The following is a 20,525-nucleotide window of genomic DNA, read 5'->3' as shown; positions in this document are numbered from 1 at the left end:
ATGTTCATTAATAATTCACTTGATTACATTTGCGTGCTCAGTTGCTCAGTTGTATCCGACTCTTTGCAGCCCGCCAGGCTCCTCTATCCATGGGATTTCCCACACAAGAATACTGGAGTGTGTTGCCATTTCCTTCTCCAGGGGATCTTCCCGACCCAAGGATCGAACCCAAGCCTGTTGCATTGGCGGGCAGATTCTTTACTGCTGAGCCACCTGAGAAGCTCAAAGGTAAAGCAGACAGGATCCCAAATTGCACATGCTTTGTATATGAACTATGTAAAAATGTATTAAGAAAACAAAATAAAAATGCTGAGTGTTGGCAGAGCATCCTGGTAAGTGGAGGGACCTGGGGGAGAGAGAGGTGATGTCAGGGCACGTTTCCCTATAAGCTATCAGGGGACATTCAGTCCAAGGGATGAAGACAGTGCTTCTAGGAAAGTTATCCTCAAAGTTCACCAACCTTGATGTGCTTCAGCCTGAAGAGCGTCTCCACCTTTTGTCCCTGCCTAATCTCCATCAACCCATGATGGTACCTGCTGCCCCGCTGTAACAGACCACACAGTTTCTAGCCTCTTCTCGTCTCCCACAGTCTGCGTAAGATCTTCATTAAAGTCTGAAACACCAAAGAGTCAGAGATATCAAATTAAAGTTTTCATTCTGTTACTTAACAATGATTAAAACAGTGCTCAGAAATACACCTGAAAGCATCAGAGAAGACGAACATTGCATTCTGGCTCTTATTTCTCTTGAGTAGATTAGGAGACTGTAGCGCTAGACAGTCCTCTTACAAGGAGCAGTTGTGTTTGGGGCAGAACCCGCAGGTGGTGGACTAGAAATGCCATCTACAAACCAAGGACACAGGCCCTCACGGACTCGGAAGGAGCAGACCACACCAACACCCTGATCCCTGACTTCCACGCTCCAGACCTCTGAGAAAGCAAATTCCTATTGTTTAAGCTGCTTAGGCTATGGTTGTGTCACTGGGGCAGCCCCAGCCACACAATTAACACACACACCCCAAATGTAGTCCCATCCTTTCCTCCTACCTGACTGTCCACAACCGAGTGCTCAGTGTAAATGCAGTCCGGTGGAACTTCGTAATGCTTCCCAAGGCTTTTCTTCATTTCACTTATTTCAGTCTCCCACAAAATCACTTTCTCCAATCTTGCCCTGGAATTTGAATTTTAAAAACTGAATATAAAATATCAGGAATAGCAGTAACTATATTGCTTGTATTTTTTTTAAGTTTCTTTCTTTTTGTTTTTTTGAGTTTGAGGTTATGCCTGTCAATGCCAGGTGAAAAGAATGCCAAGTAACTCAAACCTAAAATGTACTTGTCTTATTAGAGCACATTTATCAGGCTTTAATTACCCAGATTTATCAGCTTACTATTTAAATATATTTTAAGTGTAAGCATTCATATGGATTTAACAGGAATTAGCAAAAATTCTGAACTATCCCATCCCTCAGGCTAACTAAAGCTTTATTTATTTTCTATCTCCAGTTTTTGACATCAAATTTGACAGAAAAATTCAATTTTCCTAAAAACTGCATACAAATTCAAATGCTTCACAGTTGAAGAAGTATAGAAAATTGTATCTGCTAGACTCTCACTCTAACATACACTGTTAGATATTCTAGAGGTGCCAAGATCAGCCTTGAGATGAGCTGGGGTCTGTTTCCATCAGTAAGTCACCAGGAGACACAGGTGACAGCCTGTGTAGCCATTAGAGAGGCCTGAGTCAGCCCCGGGCAGCATGCAGGCTGAGGGAACACGTGCAGCCTTTTCAGACCCAAACCTATCCTCCACAATCACCTCATCTCAGAAATACACCTGGCAGTATCAGAAGAGACTAACATATTGCATTCTGGTTATTACTTCTCTCAAGAGTAGATAAGGACAAATGCTAGGAAAGAATCCTGAGTGCAGACGGGAATCTTGCAACTATTATAATGAAGTTTGTTTTCCAGGTTGCTTTACACATTAGAATGAAAAAAAAAAAAGGCATGACTCTACACATCTGTATACTTTACACTAAGACAATAAGAAGCTGAAGTTGAATGGTTCTGTGAAGACCTACAAGACCTTTTAGAACTAACACCCAAAAAAGATGTCCTTTTCATTATAGGGGACTAGAATGCAAAAGTAGGGAGTCGAGAAACACCTGGAGTAACAGGCAAATTTGGCCATGGAGTACAGAATGAAGCAGGGCAAAGGCTAATAGAGTTTTGCCAAAAGAACGCACTGATCATAGCAAACACCCTCTTCCAACAACACAAGAGAAGGCTCTACACATGGACATCACCAGATGGTCAACATCAAAACCAGATTGATTATATTTCTTGCAGCCAAAGATGGAGAAGCTCTATACAGTCAACAAAAACAAGACCAGGAGCTGACTGTGGCTCAGATCATGAACTCCTTATTGCCAAATGCAGACTTAAATTGAAGAAAGCGGGGAAAACCACTAGACCATTAAAGAATGACCTAAATCAAATCCCTTATGATTATACAGTGGAAGCGAGAAATAGATTTAAGGGACTAGATCTGATAGATAGAGTGCCTGATGACCTATGGACTGAGGTCCGTGACATTGTAGAGGAGACAAGGATCAAGACCATTCCCGTGGAAAAGAAATGCAAAAAAGTAAACTGGCTGTCTGAGGAAGCCTTACAAATAGCTGTGAAAAGAAGAGAGGCGAAAAGCAACGGAGAAAAGGAAAGATATAAGCATCTGAATGCAGAGTTCCAAAGAAAAGCAAGGAGAGATAAAAAAGCCTTCCTTAGTGATCAATGCAAAGAAATAGAGGAAAACAACAGAATGGGAAAGACTAGAGATCTCTTCAAGAAAATAGAGATACCAAGGGAACATTTCATGCAAAGATGAGCTCGATAAAGGACAGAAATGGTCTGGACCTAACAGAAGCAGAAGATACTAAGAAGAGGTGGCAAGAATACACAGAAGAACTATACAAAAAAGATCTTCACAACCTAGATAATCATGATGGTGTGATCACTCACCTAGAGCCAGACATCCTGGAATGTGACGTAAGTGGACCTTAGAAAGCATCACTACGAAAAAAGCTAGTGGAGATGATGGAATTCCAGTTGAGCTGTTTCAAATCCTGAAAGATGATACTGAGAAAGTGCTGCACTCAATATGCCAGCAAATTTGGAAAACTCAGCAGTGGCCACAGCACTGCAAAAGGTCAGTTTTCATTCCTATTCCAAAGAAAGGCAATGCCAAAGAATGCTCAAACTACCGCACAATTGCACTCATCTCACATGCTAGTAAAGTAATGCTCAAAATCGGCTTCAGCAATATGTGAACTGTGAACTTCCAGATGTTCCAGCTGGTTTTAGAAAAGGCAGAGGAACCAGAGATCAAATTGCCAACATCTGCTGGATCATGGATAAAGCAAGAGAGTTCCAGGAAAACATCTATTTCTGCTTTATTGACTATGTCAAAGCCTTTGACTGTGTGGATCATAATAAACTGTGGAAAATTCTGAAAGAGATGGGAATACCAGACCACCTGACCTGCCTCTTGAGAAATCTGTATGCAGGTCAGGAAGCAACAGTTAGAATTGGACATGGAAAAACAGACTGGTTCCAAATAGGAAAAGGAGTACATCAAGGCTGTATATTGTCACCCTGCTTATTTAACTTATCTGCAGTGTACATCATGAGAAACGCTGGGCTGGAAGAAGCACAAGCTGGAATCAAGATTGTCAGGAGAAATATCAATAACCTCAGATATGCAGATGACACCACTCTTATGGCAGAAAGTGAAGAGGAGCTAAAAAACCTGTTGATGAAAGTCAAAGAGGAGAGTGAAAAAGCTGGCTTAAAGCTCAACATTCAGAAAACTAAGATCAAGGCATCTGGTCCCATCACTTCATGGCAAATAGATGGGGAAACAGTGGAAACAGTGTCAGACTTTAATTTGGGGGGCTCTAAAGTCACTGCAGATGGTGACTGCAGCCATAAAATTAAAAGATGCTTACTTCTTGGAAGGAAAGTTATGACCAACATAGATAGCATATTAAAAACAGAGACATTACTTTGCCAACAAAGGTCCATCTAGTCAAGGCTATGGTTTTTCCTGTGGTCATGTATGGATGTGAGAGTTGGACTGGGAAGAAAGCTGAGTGCCGAAGAATTGATGCTTTTGAACTGTGGTGTTGGAGAAGACTCTTGAGAGTCCCTTGGACTGCAAGGTGATCCAACCAGTCCATTCTGAAGGAGATCAGCCCTGGGTGTTCATTGGAAGGACTGATGCTGAAGCTGAAACTCCAGTACTTTGGCCACCTCACGCAAACAGTCGACTCATTGGAAAAGACCCTGATGCTGGGAGGGATTGCGGGCAGGAGGAGAAGGTGACGAAAGAGGATGAGATGGCTGGATGGCATCACCGACTCAATGGACATGAGTATGGGTAAACTCCGGGAGTGATGGACAGGGAGGCCTGGTGTGCTGCAAATCATGGGGTCGCAAAGAGTTAGACACAAGTGAGCGACTGAACTGAACTGGAGACAATAAAGGCACAAAAAAACTAAAATCATATTTCTTGAAAGTTATTCTAAAATGAGTCTAAGATGTTAGATAACTTGGCCTGACTAAGTTTTGATATTTTAGTGGCTATCGTTTATAAGTGGTTATCAACATTCACAAATTCCATTTTAAGCAAATTTGTAAACTTGCAATTTCTAAAAAAAACAAATTTATAATTTGCACTTCTGAGGAAAAGGAAGAAAAAAAGTGAATACAATGAAGAAAATTACTGTAAAATATTGTATACTTATTAAAATATTCAATGATCCTCACCTGGATGTCCCCCAGAAGTGCAGTACAATTAACTGGATGCGACATAAAGAGGGAAAGAAGCCACACTGTCATAAATGAAAGCTGGAATTATAAAAACAGCTGAAACATTCATTGATTAAGGACTTAACACCACAATTCAACTAGAAATACTCCACTGTTCATAATTTCTCCTCTGAACCTTTACTGCCTTAGACAGGTTTCTTCTTCAAAGTTTCCTTCTTTTTTCAGAATTTGGGTCATTATGAATAGTTTGCTTCTTTATCAAATCAGAAAAAATGCATAAAGCTGATATTTCCATTAAGTGAATATTGTGTCTAGATTGAAAATACATGCGAATTCTTGATAACAGGATGTCCACAGCACCCCAGAGCTGTCTGCATCAGTCAGCAGAGTCTCTAGCAGCAAGAACACTTGTGGGTGATAATGATCACCTCTCATCTCATTTAAATTTTTTTTTATATATATACATTGACATGAATCCACCACGGGTGTACATGCGATCCCAAACATGAACCCCCCTCCCACCTCCCTCCCCACAACATCCCTCTGGGTCATCCCCGTGCACCAGCCCCAAGCATGCTGTATCCTGCATTGGACATAGACTGGTGATTTGATTCTTACATGACAGTATACATGTTTCAATGCCATTCTCCCAAATCATCCCACCCTCTCCCTCTCCCTCTGAGTCCAGAAGTCCGCTATACACCTCTGTGTCTTTTTTGCTGTCTTACATACAGGGTCGTCATTGCCATCTTTCTAAATTCCATATATATGTGTTAGTATACTGTATTGGTGTTTTTCTTTCTGGCTTACTTCACTCTGTATAATCGGCTCCAGTTTTATCCATCTCATCAGAACTGATTTAAATGTATTCTTTTTAATGGCTGAGTAATACTCCATTGTGTATATGTACCACAGCTCTCTTATCCATTCATCTGCTGATGGATATCTAGGTTGTTTCCATGTCCTGGCTATTATAAATATTGCTGTGATGAACATTGGGGTACATGTGTCTCTTTCAATTCTGGTTTCCTCGGTGTGTATGCCCAGCAGTGGGATTGCTGGGTCATAAGGTAGTTCTATTTGCAATTTTTTAAGGAATCTCCACACTGTTTTCCACAGTGGTTGTACTAGTTTGCATTCCCACCAACAGTGTAGGAGGGTTCCCTTTTCTCCACACCCTCTCCAGCATTTATTGCTTGCAGATTTTTGGATCGCAGACATTCTGACTGGTGTGAAGTGGTACCTCATTGTGGTTTTGATTTGCATTTCTCTAATAATGAGTGATGTTGAGCATCTTTTCATGTGTTTGTTAGCCATCCGTATGTCTTCTTTGGAGAAATGTCTATTTAGTTCTTTGGCCCATTTTTTGATTGGGTCGTTTATTTTTCTGGAATTGAGCTGCATAAGTTGCTTGTATATTTTTGAGATTAGTTGTTTGTCAGTTGCTTCATTTGCTATTATTTTCTCCCATTCAGAAGGCTGTCTTTTCACCTTGTTTATATTTTCCTTTGTTGTGCAGAAGCTTTTAATTTTAATTAGATCCCATTTGTTTATTTTTGCTTTTATTTCCAGAATTCTGGGAGGTGGATCATAGAGGATCCTGCTGTGATTTATGTCGGAGAGTGTTTTGCCTATGTTCTCCTCTAGGAGTTTTATAGTTTCTGGTCTTACATTTAGATCTTTAATCCATTTTGAGTTTATTTTTGTGTGCAGTGTTAGAAAGTGATCTAGTTTCATTCTTTTACAAGTGGTTGACCAGTTTTCCCAGCACCACTTGTTAAAGAGATTGTCTTTACTCCATTGTATATTCTTGCCTCCTCTGTCAAAGATAAGGTGTCCATATGTGTGTGGATTTATCTCTGGGCTCATTTAAATTTAAATCCCATTTTAAAATGATGAAATGAAAATATCAGGCACACCATAAAATAATTTAGCTAACTTCAGTTCAGTTCATTCGCTCAGTCACGTCTGACTCTTTGCGACCCTATGAACCTCAGGATGCCAGGCCTCCCTGTCCATCACCAACTCCCAGAGTTCACCCAAACTCATGTCCATTGTGTCGGTTATGCCATCCAGCAACTGAACTGAACTGAATCCAGCTTGAAACCATGACTCCTAGAGGCCTGAAGAAAAGCTATTAGAAGACTAGAGCCTGAAAAGGCCAACAGCTGCTGTCACGACCAAGGAGACGATGGAAGGAAGGTGGAGGGAAGAATGCACAGCCAGTGGAAGGAAGACACACAGAAGCGTCGGCAGGAAATCCTACCTTGCTCTAGAACGTGAGAAACAAAGGAGCTCTAAAAGCTGTTTCCACTTTCAAGGAAGTAACTACCGTTCACTGCAAAACAGGTATGAACAACTGTGGCCCAGCCAGCAGTGTGTTGGGACTGTGTGCGCAGCTCTCTGCAGGAAGCCCTCCTTGGCATGAAGTCCTCTCCTTGTCACTTAGCAGAGCGACACTGTCTCTGACTTTTAACCAGGAGCCCCAGGCTCTACTCATCTCTGCCCAAGCACACCTTTCAAGTCTGGACACACAATATGTTGCCTGACTGGTTGGTTCTCTACAGAGATCAGAGAACAAGAAACGAGAATCAGTAATTAATAGGTGACCAGACCTCTTCTCGAGCTTCCCCTTCAGTAATCGTGTAAACTGTGTGACCAAACTGCGTGAACAAGAGAACATCCAGAGGAAGATTCTGAGGCATCCTCAAGCCTGGAGGGGATGGCGACTGACCCCCTCATCTCAGTGGTTCACTGAGGTGACTCCCCTCCTTCCCTTTATGTTTATTCTTTTAGTTTTTAGGTGCTCAGTGGTTTTTATTTTATTTTGTAATTTAAATTTATTTATTTATTTACTTTACTCTACAATATTGTATTGGTTTTGCCATACATTGACTTGAATCCACCATGGGTGTATATGTGTTCCCCATCCTGAACCCCCCTCCCACCTCCCTCCCCATCCCATCCCTCTGGGTCATCCCAGTGCACCAGCCCTGAGCACCCTGTAACATGTATCGAACCTGAACTGGCGATTCGTTTCACACATGATAATTTACATGTTTCAATGCCATTCAGCCGAGCAGGATCTCAGAGGTGTTTCTAGCAGATACTCAGCCCGCCCTCTTCCCAGATGGCTGGCATCCTGATTAAAAGCACCTTTCCTTTCTACCGACATTTGTGAGAATGTAATTGATTTTGTAAGCTGTGAGTAGCAGGACACCACATAAAATAACAGCTGGAGATAAAAAGAGGGAAATGCACGGTCCCTGCTGTGAGGGAGCGACAATTTAGGAGAAAGAGACCAATACATCACAACTGACCCACCAAGTACTGCAGTGCGGCATGAGCCCAGGAGAAAGGGACAAGTCCAAACAGGGGTGGGGGGAAGAGGGGCAGGCATGCCTCAGGCGAGCTGCTGCACAGAAGCTCTGGGGGCATGGGATGGAGGGCCCAAGATTACAGGACAGTACAGGGGGACACAGCCCTAGGGAGAGGCGTGTGAGGGGTACTGTCAGATGATAGTAGTAGGAAGCGCACCTGAAGAGGTGAGGGCAGAGCCCACACATGCTGGTTCGTGGACAACAGCCCAGAAGGAAGAGCGAGTGAGGGTGAGGTTATCAGCCTGAATGTCAGCTGCAGTATAGGAGGGAGCCTCAAGGTCAGGTTCCAAGAACTTTGTGACCATCCAAGGAAGATGTGGACACTTCGAGACCAGGATGTCACTGAGGACATGAGGATGGGGGCGGGGGGGGGGATGCATTTCAGACCCAGAGGAGTCAGAATTAGACCCCAAGAACTAGGGCCCCAGAATGAGGGCCCCGAGGCAGAGGGGCCCACCGCACACACAGCTCTCGAAGCACAGAACTGGCCAGCAAACAAGTCCCAGCGACAACTAACTGGTCCGTGCAGCCAGCAGCCTCCCTGCTGGGACGTGCGACTATCCCGGCCTTCCCGGCACAATGTGCTGAGCTGCACACTCACACTGCCTTGTATTTCTCCATGGATTTTTGCCACTTTGTGCAGTTCGTTCGCCACGTCACGGGTCTCTCTATCTGCCCTGGGGGGCCTTCTGCGCTCCTGCTTTTGCTGTAGAAACTTTTCCACACGTTCAGCCCCTCTCTCCACAGCCCCTAAATCAAACTTGGAAAGAGAGGAAAAGGAGGCGTGCCTTGAAAGTGATGTGATAAAAACAATTCAACCATCCAGGCAGCCACTGCTACCACTGACATACGGCTGTCAAGATTGAATACCCCTTGCTACGAGCTTCATTCTGAACACGGGGTGCTCTGGGTCACAGCCCCATCACTAACCACATTTTGGGAGATCAGAAGTCCCCCTCCTGGGGCAGCAGCAAGCAGAGCCCCCTGGAAAATGTTCCTGTAGGAGGGGTCGGGCACCCCACAGGCAAGGGGCCGACCCCAGTGCATTTTCTCTGTCTACAGAAGAGAGGTGCTCCCCTGTATACTCTTAAGAGAGGGGTAAAAAATTAACAAAAAATTTTTTCTGCTATTTTAAAATTTATTTTTATTGTTATTATAGTTGTTCTTATATTTAATTCCAGTGGCCTTTACGTCTCTCTTGTAACAGAATCAAAGACCCTTGTGTATGTTCTAAGTCACCTCAGTCATGTCCAACTCTGTGCAACCCCATGGACTGTAGCCCGCCAGGCTCTTCTGTCCATGGGATTCTCCAGGCAAGAACACTGGAGTGGGTTGTCATGCCCTCCTCCAGGGGACCTTCCCAACCCAGGGATGGAACCCATGTCTCTTACGTCTCCTGCATTGGAAGGTGGGTTCTTTACCACTAGTGCTACCTGGGAAGCCCCCAAAGACCCTTAGTATTAGCTAAATATATCTAAGTCCTGACTTTATTTTTTACTGAAGTATAGTTGATTTATAATATCATGTTAGTTTCAGTTGTACAAGACAGTAATTCAGTATCTTTTAAGATTCTACTCCATTATGGGTTATTACAAGACCGTGACTAAAATCCCCTGTGCTGTAGAGCAGGTCCTTGCTGGCTATCTAATATATAGTATTAACACTTTGTTAATCCCAAGCTCCCAGTTTGCCCCTCCCCACCTTCCCTCTTCCCTTTGGTAACCATAAGCTTGTTTCCTATGTCTGTGTGACCATTTCTGTTCCCCATGTACACTAGTTTGTATGACTATTTAGATTTCACATGTAAGTGAGATCATAGAGTATATGTCTTTCTCTGACTTATTTCACCAGAGAATATTATGATTAGTGAGTAAGTTAGATTTCTTGATGGTCAATCTTCTGTGAATTGTAGTGCTTCCTTTGCTTTTTTCTGTGCTTTTTGTTTTCAGTTTTATCAAGACAAAATTGACATATAACACTGTACACATTTAAGGTGAAGAAAACACGATAATTTGTTAGAGGTATATATAGCAAAATGATGACCATAATAAGGTTAGTTAGCAAAACCATTACCTCCCAAGTTATCTTTTTTCCCTTTTGTGGTGAGAACATTTAAAGTTGAACTGGAAAGGTGTCATTTTAAATATGTACTCTGATAACAAAAGGGAACCAAAAATCCTATTGAACACTAAAACAGTCAAGTTTGTATAACTCTTATCCTTAAAGGAATGCATCTAATAAAAAACAAACTAAGTGACGACTCACAGAAAAAACCATGCAGGTAACGTCTCCGTTTCCCTTAGCTTTGCAACAAGAAGTAGAAACATAATTGCCATGTTTTCTGAACAACCAAAGGACCGAGGACTGAAGGAGGATGAACACTCTCCAGGACCATTCTTGCCTGCAGCAGGGAAAAGAAAATTATTTTCAGTTCTGCATAATGAAGACAGGAGTGCCTACTTCTTGATAAAACATATTCATCGCTATCTAATCTATATGCCTCTGGTTCTTTAATAGAGTATGTAACAAAAATAATCAAGATGAAAGTATAAGATAAAACACTGCAAAAGAACTAAAGAAGTACACTAGAGAACAGAAAGATAGAAAGTAATAACCACGCACACAGGCGCAATTTAACATGCAACTTTTTAAAGCAACACAAATCAGTCAGGAAGAGGATTATTTGGTAAATAACGCTACTTTCACTGTGGCAGCAGATGGGGTGAATCAGTTTCTCTCTTTATCATGTAAAAATCTCTTATAAATATATTTTAAAGGTTTTTCTTGGCAAAATAAGTGGAATAAACTAAAACTATGTTTCTGAGCAGGAGGAGATCATCTAAGTTAAAAGATAATGGGAAAAGCTCACCTGAGAATTCTAATATGTATCACACCCCCAAATCAGAAACATCAATATATGACAACAAAGCAAACATCAAAATAAAAAAGATGATCAACTTACTTAAAATAAATATGCATAATTCATATAACCCCAGGTTAAGGTTTCAACACAAAAATAATTTCTGCAAATTAAAACAAATGTCATAAAAGAAAAAAAAAAAAGCTTTCTGAAAAAGAGATAAAGAAGTCAAAAGCTCTCCTCAGCTATCATCAATCACTGTAACTCCAGCCCCACACTGTCTGGGCATCACGACCTGGTCCATGGAAGGGCTCCCTCTGCCTGCATCCGTCAGAACTCAGAGCACACATGGAGGGTGGGGCAGGGGAGAAGTCAAGGACCAAGGTCCTTTCTCTCTGGTCTATCTCAGAACCACTGGACTTCACGCTCAACTGAAAATCCTAGAATGGAGGTTGAAGATTAAAAAGTCAAGACAATAGTCATGACTGCACAGTATAACTCAAGGAAACAAGAACACAGAGATGCTTCATCCAAAACATGTGTGAACATTACCTTGTTGATGTGGCCATTCTTCACCCAGCTCGTCAGTTCTGCCTTTAAGCTCTCTTCACACTTTCTAGCATCCATCTTCCTAATGACTATTTTATTCGCAAAATAAAATGAATTTATTTTATTCCTCTGGACACAACTCCTTGAAAAGGAATGCCACAAAATTCAGTAAAATCATGCAAGAAAATCCAAGTGCTTCTCAACAATATGTCTCATGAACAGAATTACAAGTGTCTTGCAAACAGGGGACAAACTATCTCCCCATTGTTCCTGGTGTGTAAACCTAATGGGATGGTGAACCCTTACAGAAGAGTGTGCAGCAAAACCAACCAGGAGGTGAACACAGATGGGCAGAGAGAAGGAAGGGGCATGAGAGGAGAGAAAGGCAAGAATAGAAACCCAGGACCCAGCACACAGTGCGGGAGATGGAAGGGTGGTCCTGTCCCAGAAAGCAGAAGAGGAAGCAAGCTCAAGAGTTGAGGGGCTTTCCACCCCAGTTGCAGGAAAACACAGACTGTGAGCAGGAAGGCTGTTAGAGGAGGAGCTATCTTATTTTGTAAAGAATCCACTGGTGATTTTCAAAGATCAGATGCAGACGATTAGGAAGGGTGATAGCTCATCTCTGTGAATGGCAGTTACCATCCACTAAAATCAATTCAAAAACAATTGCTAAATTACTGTTTACCTGAGCTCTGAGACAACTTTTCCAGAATTCAAACATGGTAGGTATCATAAAGCTGGACCATCTCTTGAGGTGAAAGGGTAAGATCGGAAGGGAATCCAAACTTTTCAATCTACATTTAAAATAAAATGGAAAAATTTAATATTCTTTCTGTTTCATCTGAAGTTTTATCCTTTGCTTCAGAGTCACTATCGTGAACCCAGACACTGAAACTATCCCTGATCTAAAATGCTTGATGGAAACAGTACTAACCAAGAGTGTCCCTGATTTACTAAGAAAGGGGAAAAACCCAAAAGCCCACCACAAAGTTCCTATACAAAGTTCTGAGACCTTGCAGCTGGGCCAGTTCTCTATAAGCGTAGAGGCGAGGGGGTGTCTAAAAGATCTGCAAATTCGGTTCAGACAAGAACACACAGCCTCCACCCTGGCACCAGAAGTGAAAGTGATTTCACTATAAATATGGTTCCTGGCTTTTGAGCACCAGCCTGAAAGGGGCAAGTCTGACTTTCTCAAGTCCTAAGACCACTTGGAAGGACTGATGCTAAAGCTGAAACTCCAATACTTTGGCCACCTCATGTGAAGAGTTGACTCATTGGAAAAGACCCTGATGCTGGGAGGGATTGGAGGCAGGAGGAGAAGGGAACGACAGAGGATGAGATGGCTGGATGGCATCACCGACTCGATGGATGTGAGTCTGAGTGAACTCCAGGAGTTGGTGATGGACAGGGAGGCCTGGCGTGCTGCAATTCATGGGGTCGCAGAGTCGGACACAATTGAGCGACTAAACTGAACTGTACTGAAGATCACTTGAAGGTCACTTTCACAACACTCAAGGAAACTTCTCTCCAGGTACTGACTCAGTTCTGCTTTAAGCCCTCTGGATATCCATGTCATTTATTTTTCCTCAGATATTTTAAAATATAAATTTTAAAATCCTGTTCCCCAAAAGCTTGTATTGCAGTAAATTCTGTTGGATTCACCCACTATTGCTACAAATCCACTGCCTGTGAAACTATGATCCCTGAAATGCTGGCAGATTTCTTTCAAAAGAAAAGGTTGGGGTGGGGTGGGGTGGTTTATGAATAGGCTTCCTCAAGGTTTCTCATTGGAAAGGTTATGTCTTCAAGAAGGGGCTATATACACAGATTTCTCCAAAGTTATTTGACAGTAGGGAATGAGTTTTAATAAACAGCTACTATGTTGTGAAACTCAGGTTTGGAAACTCAGGGCTAAAAAAAAAGCCACTTCAAATAATACAGTTGAAAAAAATTGTTAGGCTGGAAAATACAGCCAAGTTTGAATCAGAAGATCTAATTCTAATTCCACCTCTAAATGCTGGTTCCTCATCTACAACGTAGGATCCAAGTATCTCTCTTGCCACCTTACAGACTGCGGTAAAAGCAAATAAGGCAAACACCTCAGCACAAGGTTTTGGACTTTTTAAACTAGGAGATAAGTAAGACCTGAAGAGCTAATGCCCAGCACAGTGACTACAGACAACAAAGCTGAATTATGAACACCAACGTGCTGAGGATGTGTGTGCTCAGTTACTCAGTCATATCTGACTCTTTGCACCCCATGGACTGTGGCCCACCAGGCTTCTCTGTCCATGAGATTTCCTAGGCAAGGATGTTGAAGTAGGTTGCCACTTCCTCCTCCAGGGGATCTTCCTGACTCAGGATCAAACCTGCACTGGCAGGAAGGTTCTTTACCCCTGAGCCAGCTGGGGAGCCCAAACATGCTGGGACTAGATCTGAACTGTCCCACCACGGAAAAAAAAAAAAGGATTAGGACTCAGACGTGACACAGGTAGCCCTCATACTGCAAAACGAACATACCAAGTCAACATGCTGCGCCCAGAAACTTACACAAGGTTTTATGCCAAACGTACTTCAATTAAAATAATCGGGCTTTGACTGAGGCTGTAAAAATCAACAGAATGTAGGTGAGTGCCTGGGCTACAGTTCAGCATCTCAACCTGAGCAGTGAAGTTGCTGAACAGAAAAAATTGCTTTTCGCCAAATAGTATTTGAATATCTTGCTTTGAAATGTTGGCATTTGTTCTCTTATTATTACCACGTAAAAGTGGCAACTTGCAGTGCACGGGGTGGATCTCAAAGAGTCAGACATGACTAGGCGACTGAACAACAACAATATCTTGCCCAAATAAAATAAATACAAGAACTAACACAATTTTTAAGATATAATTGTTCTGGTTTGGTCACTAGAATGCATTTAGTTTCTTGGGGCTCTTAGCCTCTTACAGAAGCCTGCATGCCCTTATTTCCACCATGGAGAGACGTACTGCCTTTGCCGTCAGAACTAAGCTATACAACACACGGCACAAGCCTAGGAAAACACCCAGCACGTGACCGATGCCTCGACTGTCCATGTGCCTGATGAATGATCAACTTACAGGTCTTCATTTTTAATCAATTTAACAACTCTGTGGCCAAAAGCTGGGCCACACCATTCCATTCAGCTGGTGTTCACTGTGTGACAACTAATGAGCCAGCCCAGGGAGACAAGGAAGAGAGATAAAAGGCCACAGGCTCCCACCCTCCCTCATTTATGAGCACACAGCATCACATCATGATGGTGCTTCAGCAAATCGCATTGTCCCCAACCCCGCAGGTGATAGGAAGCACAGTTCCACAGGCAGCAGAAAGATGGGCAGCCCCTCCCACACTTGTTGGGACTGACACTCCTGTCCAAACAGCTGTCTCCGAGTAGCCAGATAGCTGGTGACAAGGTTGGACTCCACCCTGTGCCAGAAATGAGCCTCACGTGGAGGCAGGCCCTTGAGCTACTCAGCCTTTCCTTCCAGAGCCCCATGTGAGAGCAGAGCCACAGCAGACACCTATGGGGACAGCTCTTCTGTTCCTGTGGCCGCACCACCCAACCTCCTCACATCCACCTGAGGTCTGCTACACAAGATCAGGGGTCGTCTCCTTGTTCAGGGAGGCTGCCGTGCAGTTCACCACTGATGCTTTAGGAAACACTCCGTGTGAACACACGCTACACACACAACGGTCAACATACACATTCAGTGCCGTCCAAGTGGGTCCCTATTGCAAAGGAGACTCATGCAGCAGCATGACCTTTGCAGGAGTCACGTGGGGTTAGAGTAGCTGGATCCGCTTCCCAGCCAGCCATTAATAGCCACTGAGAGAGCAGACAGGCACTTGGAGCAAGATGCCAACCTCACCAAGTTCTCCCAATCCCTGTGCTTGCTGCCACCTAAAGACAGTCTGCCCTGAACCATCTACACAGAACGGAGGACTGTGTAAACGCTGCACTGAGACGCCTGGCGACAAGGTGGAAAGGGAAGAGGAGAAGAGATGGACACAGAGAAGGGGGGCTTGTTACCCATGTGCGGGTCATCACCACTACTCCAGTTTTGGGGTGTGAGTTAGGTCACAGGAATTTCACCCACATTTCAGTTTTATTTAGATGTAGATGGAGCCGTTGCCACACAAAAAAGAAAGTCCCGTAATGAAACCCTATTGGAAAATTACCGCACTGAACTCATTTCGTTGCTTGTAGAAGCTCCTGCGTCACAGCCCAAAGGCCGTAACGTGCTTCTCACTCAGTCCCTCACTCACGCATCTGTCCACCAGTCTGTTCAGAACACAGCGATGAAGCTGCAGGCCCTGGGGTCATCCATCTGAGACCGCACCCCAGTCCCACCCCTTCCTCGGCAGTACAGGTTCTCTCCGCCCTACCTCCCTTGCTTGTCAAACGGGAGTATCAGTAAGGCATCCATCCAATTGTTGCGAAGGTTAAAAGAGGCAAGATACATAAAACCTTTAGAACCCAAAGAATGTGCTCACTCTGGGTGTCTATATTCATGTAATAAACATTTCAATCCAGTTAGTTACAAACCACAAGGGCAGAAAATCTGTCTTCAAGGAATTATTCCAGTAAGAAGACAAGCTCTTAAGGAACTTCAGCAGCAAGCCAACCACGACTGCTGTCAAACAGGAAATACAGACCAGGTGCATGGAGCGAAGACCCCCTCCAGCTAAGCAGGTCACAGAGGATTCTGAAGAGATTTCCCATGAGAAGAGCCATCCAAGAGGAACAGGGTCTAGATGGCTGGTACGGTGCATCTGTGGTGCAACACTCCAGTTTACAGATAAACCATGAGGGCGTCCAGTAAAATCCATCAAGTGGATGAGCAGCACTTGGGGCTGGGTCCTGGAAGACCTCAGAAGCCGGACCAAGGAGCTGTGCCTTTGGCTGTTTGCAAGAGAAAGCCATCAGAGGCTCAGCAGGATCAGAATTATCCTATTTACTTACCTAAGTTAGGTTCAGATACAGATACATCATTCAGGCAGAACTTGGAACTACTCCCTATGACATCAACTATTGTAACTAAAGAAAACTGCATGTGGCTTAAAAACTGTCAGACTACAAGGCTTCACCTGACAACAGAATTTAGAGTATATTTAACTTGTTCAGTCTTGGAAGGAAGGAAAACTATTGCCTAATTATCACTTTGAGAGGCAACCAAAGCTTTAATGGGCCATCCTCAGAATAGAATGGAAAAGGAAAATTAAGAAATCTTCCCCCACTCAAACCCCAGAGCCCCAAATGAGGTCTCCTTAAGACTTCCACCTTACTGATTTACTACCCAAACATCACACTGTGATTGCTACATCAGTGAAAAGCATCTTTTCTTTGTTTAACCTAATTCACAGTGATCGAATTCTCACATGTATGAGACACTGTCCACACAAAGTTGTAGCTGCACTAAGAGAAGAGACAGTGTCCAAAAAGGTGGACATGGGTGCTGAGAAGAAGGAAAATGGGCAAATATAACATCTAAGAATAAAGAAAAATCAACCCAAAAAACTTCAGGTTAAAGTGTTCAGTCATTTTTAAGCTTTGCAGAGACATACACCATTAAGGAACAGATAAAAACTGGGAAGTTATTCTTGTTACTTTTAAAATTCAGATTAAATATCTGTTTAAAGTACTGATTCTGTAATTCTGATGAGGACCACCCAGGCAGCTCTGCAATGTCACATAAATAATAGCCGTTGCTCAGAACACACATGGCGGAAGCATCACTCACGTGGTCTGTTGTCAACGCAGCACACAGGTGAAAATGGTCAAAGGAAAAGTCATGATTGCTCACTGACCATATGCATGTCTCTAAATCATTGAATCTCTCTTCATCGAGCACTGGAAGTGAAGAGCAAGAATTTCCCAATGAATGGACACATAATGATGGGATAACTTGAAAGGAAGAGACGAAATTCCTATGATGTGTCAAACCTACCAAGTCTCACTTTACATGACTCCTTCATCAGCAAGCAGTTTTTGTGGGAACTGGCACAGCAGCTGGCATTTCTGTAGAAGCAATACTTTTTTCAATCATACTGTCTGCGTGTTTTCAGTACCGTTTTACAGATTGCAGCCACATTAAAATTTTAATTACGTATTACTTATGCAGAACATGGACCCACTTCCTGAAATATCAAGTACTTCAAAATACAGAAAATTGCATGTGCCTTAAAACTTGTACATAAATGAATAGGCCCCGGAGCCAGACGACCTAAGATGGAATCCCAGCCTCCTTACCATGGGCTGAGACTCTTTGTTGAATCACAAAATCTCTCTGTGCCTCGTTTTTCATATTTAAAAGGAAATAATAATAGCAGTCAGAAAAACTATAACAGCAGCAATTAAAATAATAAATCATAAGAGTTGTTGACCATCTAAGACAAATCAACATATGCAAAGTACTTAGAAAGGCACTTGGCAAATCTGAGTCTTTGCTAAAATTGTTGTTAGTGGGCAAGGATGTAGCACAAGGGAAAAATGATATGGGGCTTTCAGCTAATAAGGCTTCCCTATCTTTCTAAACATCTGCAAACTGGGACAACACAAGAAGTCTCAAGGTCCATGGCAAACTGCGTCCTTCTGTGTGTGCGCTTGTTGCTCAATCAAAGCGTCTGACTCTGCGACCTCACAGACTGTAGCCCACCAGGCTCCTCTGTCCACGGGATTCTCCGGGCAAGAATACTGGAGTGGGTAGCCTATCCTTTCTCCAGGGGATCCTCCTGACCCAGGGGTCGACACTGGGTCTCTTGCACTGCAGACAGATTCTTTACTGTCTGAGCCACCGGGGAGCCACTATGCTATTTTAATTTTATTTCTTTGCAAAAGGACAAAGAAAAATAAATCAATCACTTCTGGTGAGCCTTTTTTGAGATACGAGGGAAATTTCCTACTCAACTGAAGATCTGGCTGGAGGAACCCTTGGTCTTTTCCTTTACAGAGTGTGGCCTTGCTCAGCACCTGCCAGGAGGGGTGAGTTTATCCCCTGAATATTCAGAGATAAGGTAAGAGATTCATCAGGTGGTTATGGAAATTTCCAGAACACATATAGAAAAGATAACATTCAAACATTCAAAACAGATAAGTATTCTATCTAGACTGAAGCTCAGGCCTACTCAAGTCAGATGCTCTGGGTTGCTGATGGTGGTGGAAAGGGCCAGGAAGGGGCAGCAGATAATGATGAGGAGATGCTCCCAGATTTCTGCTCCAATTTCCTCACCAAGACAGTGGACCTATTAAAGACAAAAATGCTCCATTAAAACTGAGCAGGAGGTCTGAAAGATGTCTTTCCAAAGGAAACAAACAGATGGCCAATAGTTACATGAAACGATGCTCAACTTTACCCACCACTGAGAAACGAAAATCAAAACCACATGCGATATCACTCACACCTGTCAGAACAGCCACCACCAGAAAGAACGCAAATCAAATCTGTTGGCTGGAGGCTTCCCTGGTGGCTCAGTGGTAAAGACTCTACCTGCCAATCCAGGAGACACAGGTTCAATCCCTGATCCAGGAAGATCCCACAAGCCACGGCTCAACTAAGCCTGCACACCACAGCAGTTAAGGCTGTGCTCTAGAGACCAGGAGCTGCAACTACTGAGCCCACGTGCCACAATGACGCCCTCACAGCCCAGAGCCCGGGCTGCACAGGAGAAGCCGCTGCAGTGAGAAGCCTGGGCACCACACCTAGAGAGAAGCCCCCGCTTGCCGCAACTAGAGCAGAGCCCATGCAGCAATGAAGACCCAGCACAGCCCAAAGGTGAAAACACAAATAAACAACAGCATGGTGAAAAGCACCCTGAACGTCCATCACTCAGAGACCAAGTAAACACATTAAAAAAACATTGTTGGTGAGGGTATGGTGAAACAGGAGCCCTTGTACACTGTTAGTGGTAAGGTGAGATGGTTACAACCATTCAGAACAGTACCAGAGGCTCCTCAATAAGCTAAAACTAGAACTGCCATATGATCCAGCAATTCCACTCCTGGGTATTTATCCAAAGAGAACGAAAGGATATATGCATCCCCCATGTTTACTGCAGCACCATGTATAACAGCCAAGATAGGAAGCAACCTAAGTGTTCACTGAAGGATGAATGCATGGATGAAGAAGCTGTAGCATGTATACGCAGGATGGAATATTATTTAACTATGAAAAAGGATGAAATCTCCCCATCTGTGATCATGGGAGGATGTCAAGGGCATTATGCTAAGAGAAATAAATCAATAAGTCAGACATAAAAAGACAAACTGATTTCACATGTGAAATCTTAAAACACACACACAAGCTCAAATACATAGAGAACACATACGTAGTTGCAAGAAGTGCGTGTGGGAGAAGCTGGTGAATGGCTTTTGTTTGTTGTTTTAGTTTAGATTATTTAGATTAAATAAATTAAATAACTTTCCAGTTGATTTTAAAACAGCAGATGAAAATAAGACCTGGAAGCCTGAATCACCATCATACATGGTTTCATATTTGCCAACCATGCCAAGTTTACATAAACACTGACAAATGCAGCCAACACAAAATCCTAACACACATCCTAATTAATTCTTTTAATTCCCACAACCAATCCATCAATAATTCCTCTGTATCTTACTTTCCAAAATATCTTTCAAATCTAAGCATTTCCTCCACTTCCACGGCCCCCAGGTCATCCACAGTATCCTCCCGGCTGACCTCCCAGTTCCCCTGGGCCCACCCCTGCACCCTTCACGTCATAGCCAATAGACGTGTCTCGAGGATGAACTCAATCAGGCCATGCCCCCAGTTCCATTTTCTCAGTATGTTCCCCCTACATGTGGAACAAAATACAAACTCCTGAACAGGGCGAACATTGTGTTGGGGGTTACCACCCCCACCAGCCGG

The 20,525-nt window shown here is 43.2% G+C and overlaps 1 protein-coding gene across 1 annotated transcript in view; it reads right to left on the bottom strand.

The window, feature by feature from the left end:
- The window catches only part of DDX60 (DExD/H-box helicase 60), a 47,531-nt gene that overhangs the window by 8,058 nt on the left and 18,948 nt on the right, over positions 1-20,525 (bottom strand). The window contains 1 exon segment of the mRNA XM_069573749.1: positions 18,769-18,882. Within this exon segment, the coding sequence (XP_069429850.1) occupies positions 18,769-18,882 (114 nt within the window).

Source organism: Ovis canadensis, chromosome 2 (assembly GCF_042477335.2).
Source record: "Ovis canadensis isolate MfBH-ARS-UI-01 breed Bighorn chromosome 2, ARS-UI_OviCan_v2, whole genome shotgun sequence".
NCBI lineage: Eukaryota > Metazoa > Chordata > Mammalia > Artiodactyla > Bovidae > Ovis > Ovis canadensis.
This window is presented reverse-complemented; position numbering and strand designations above follow the sequence as displayed.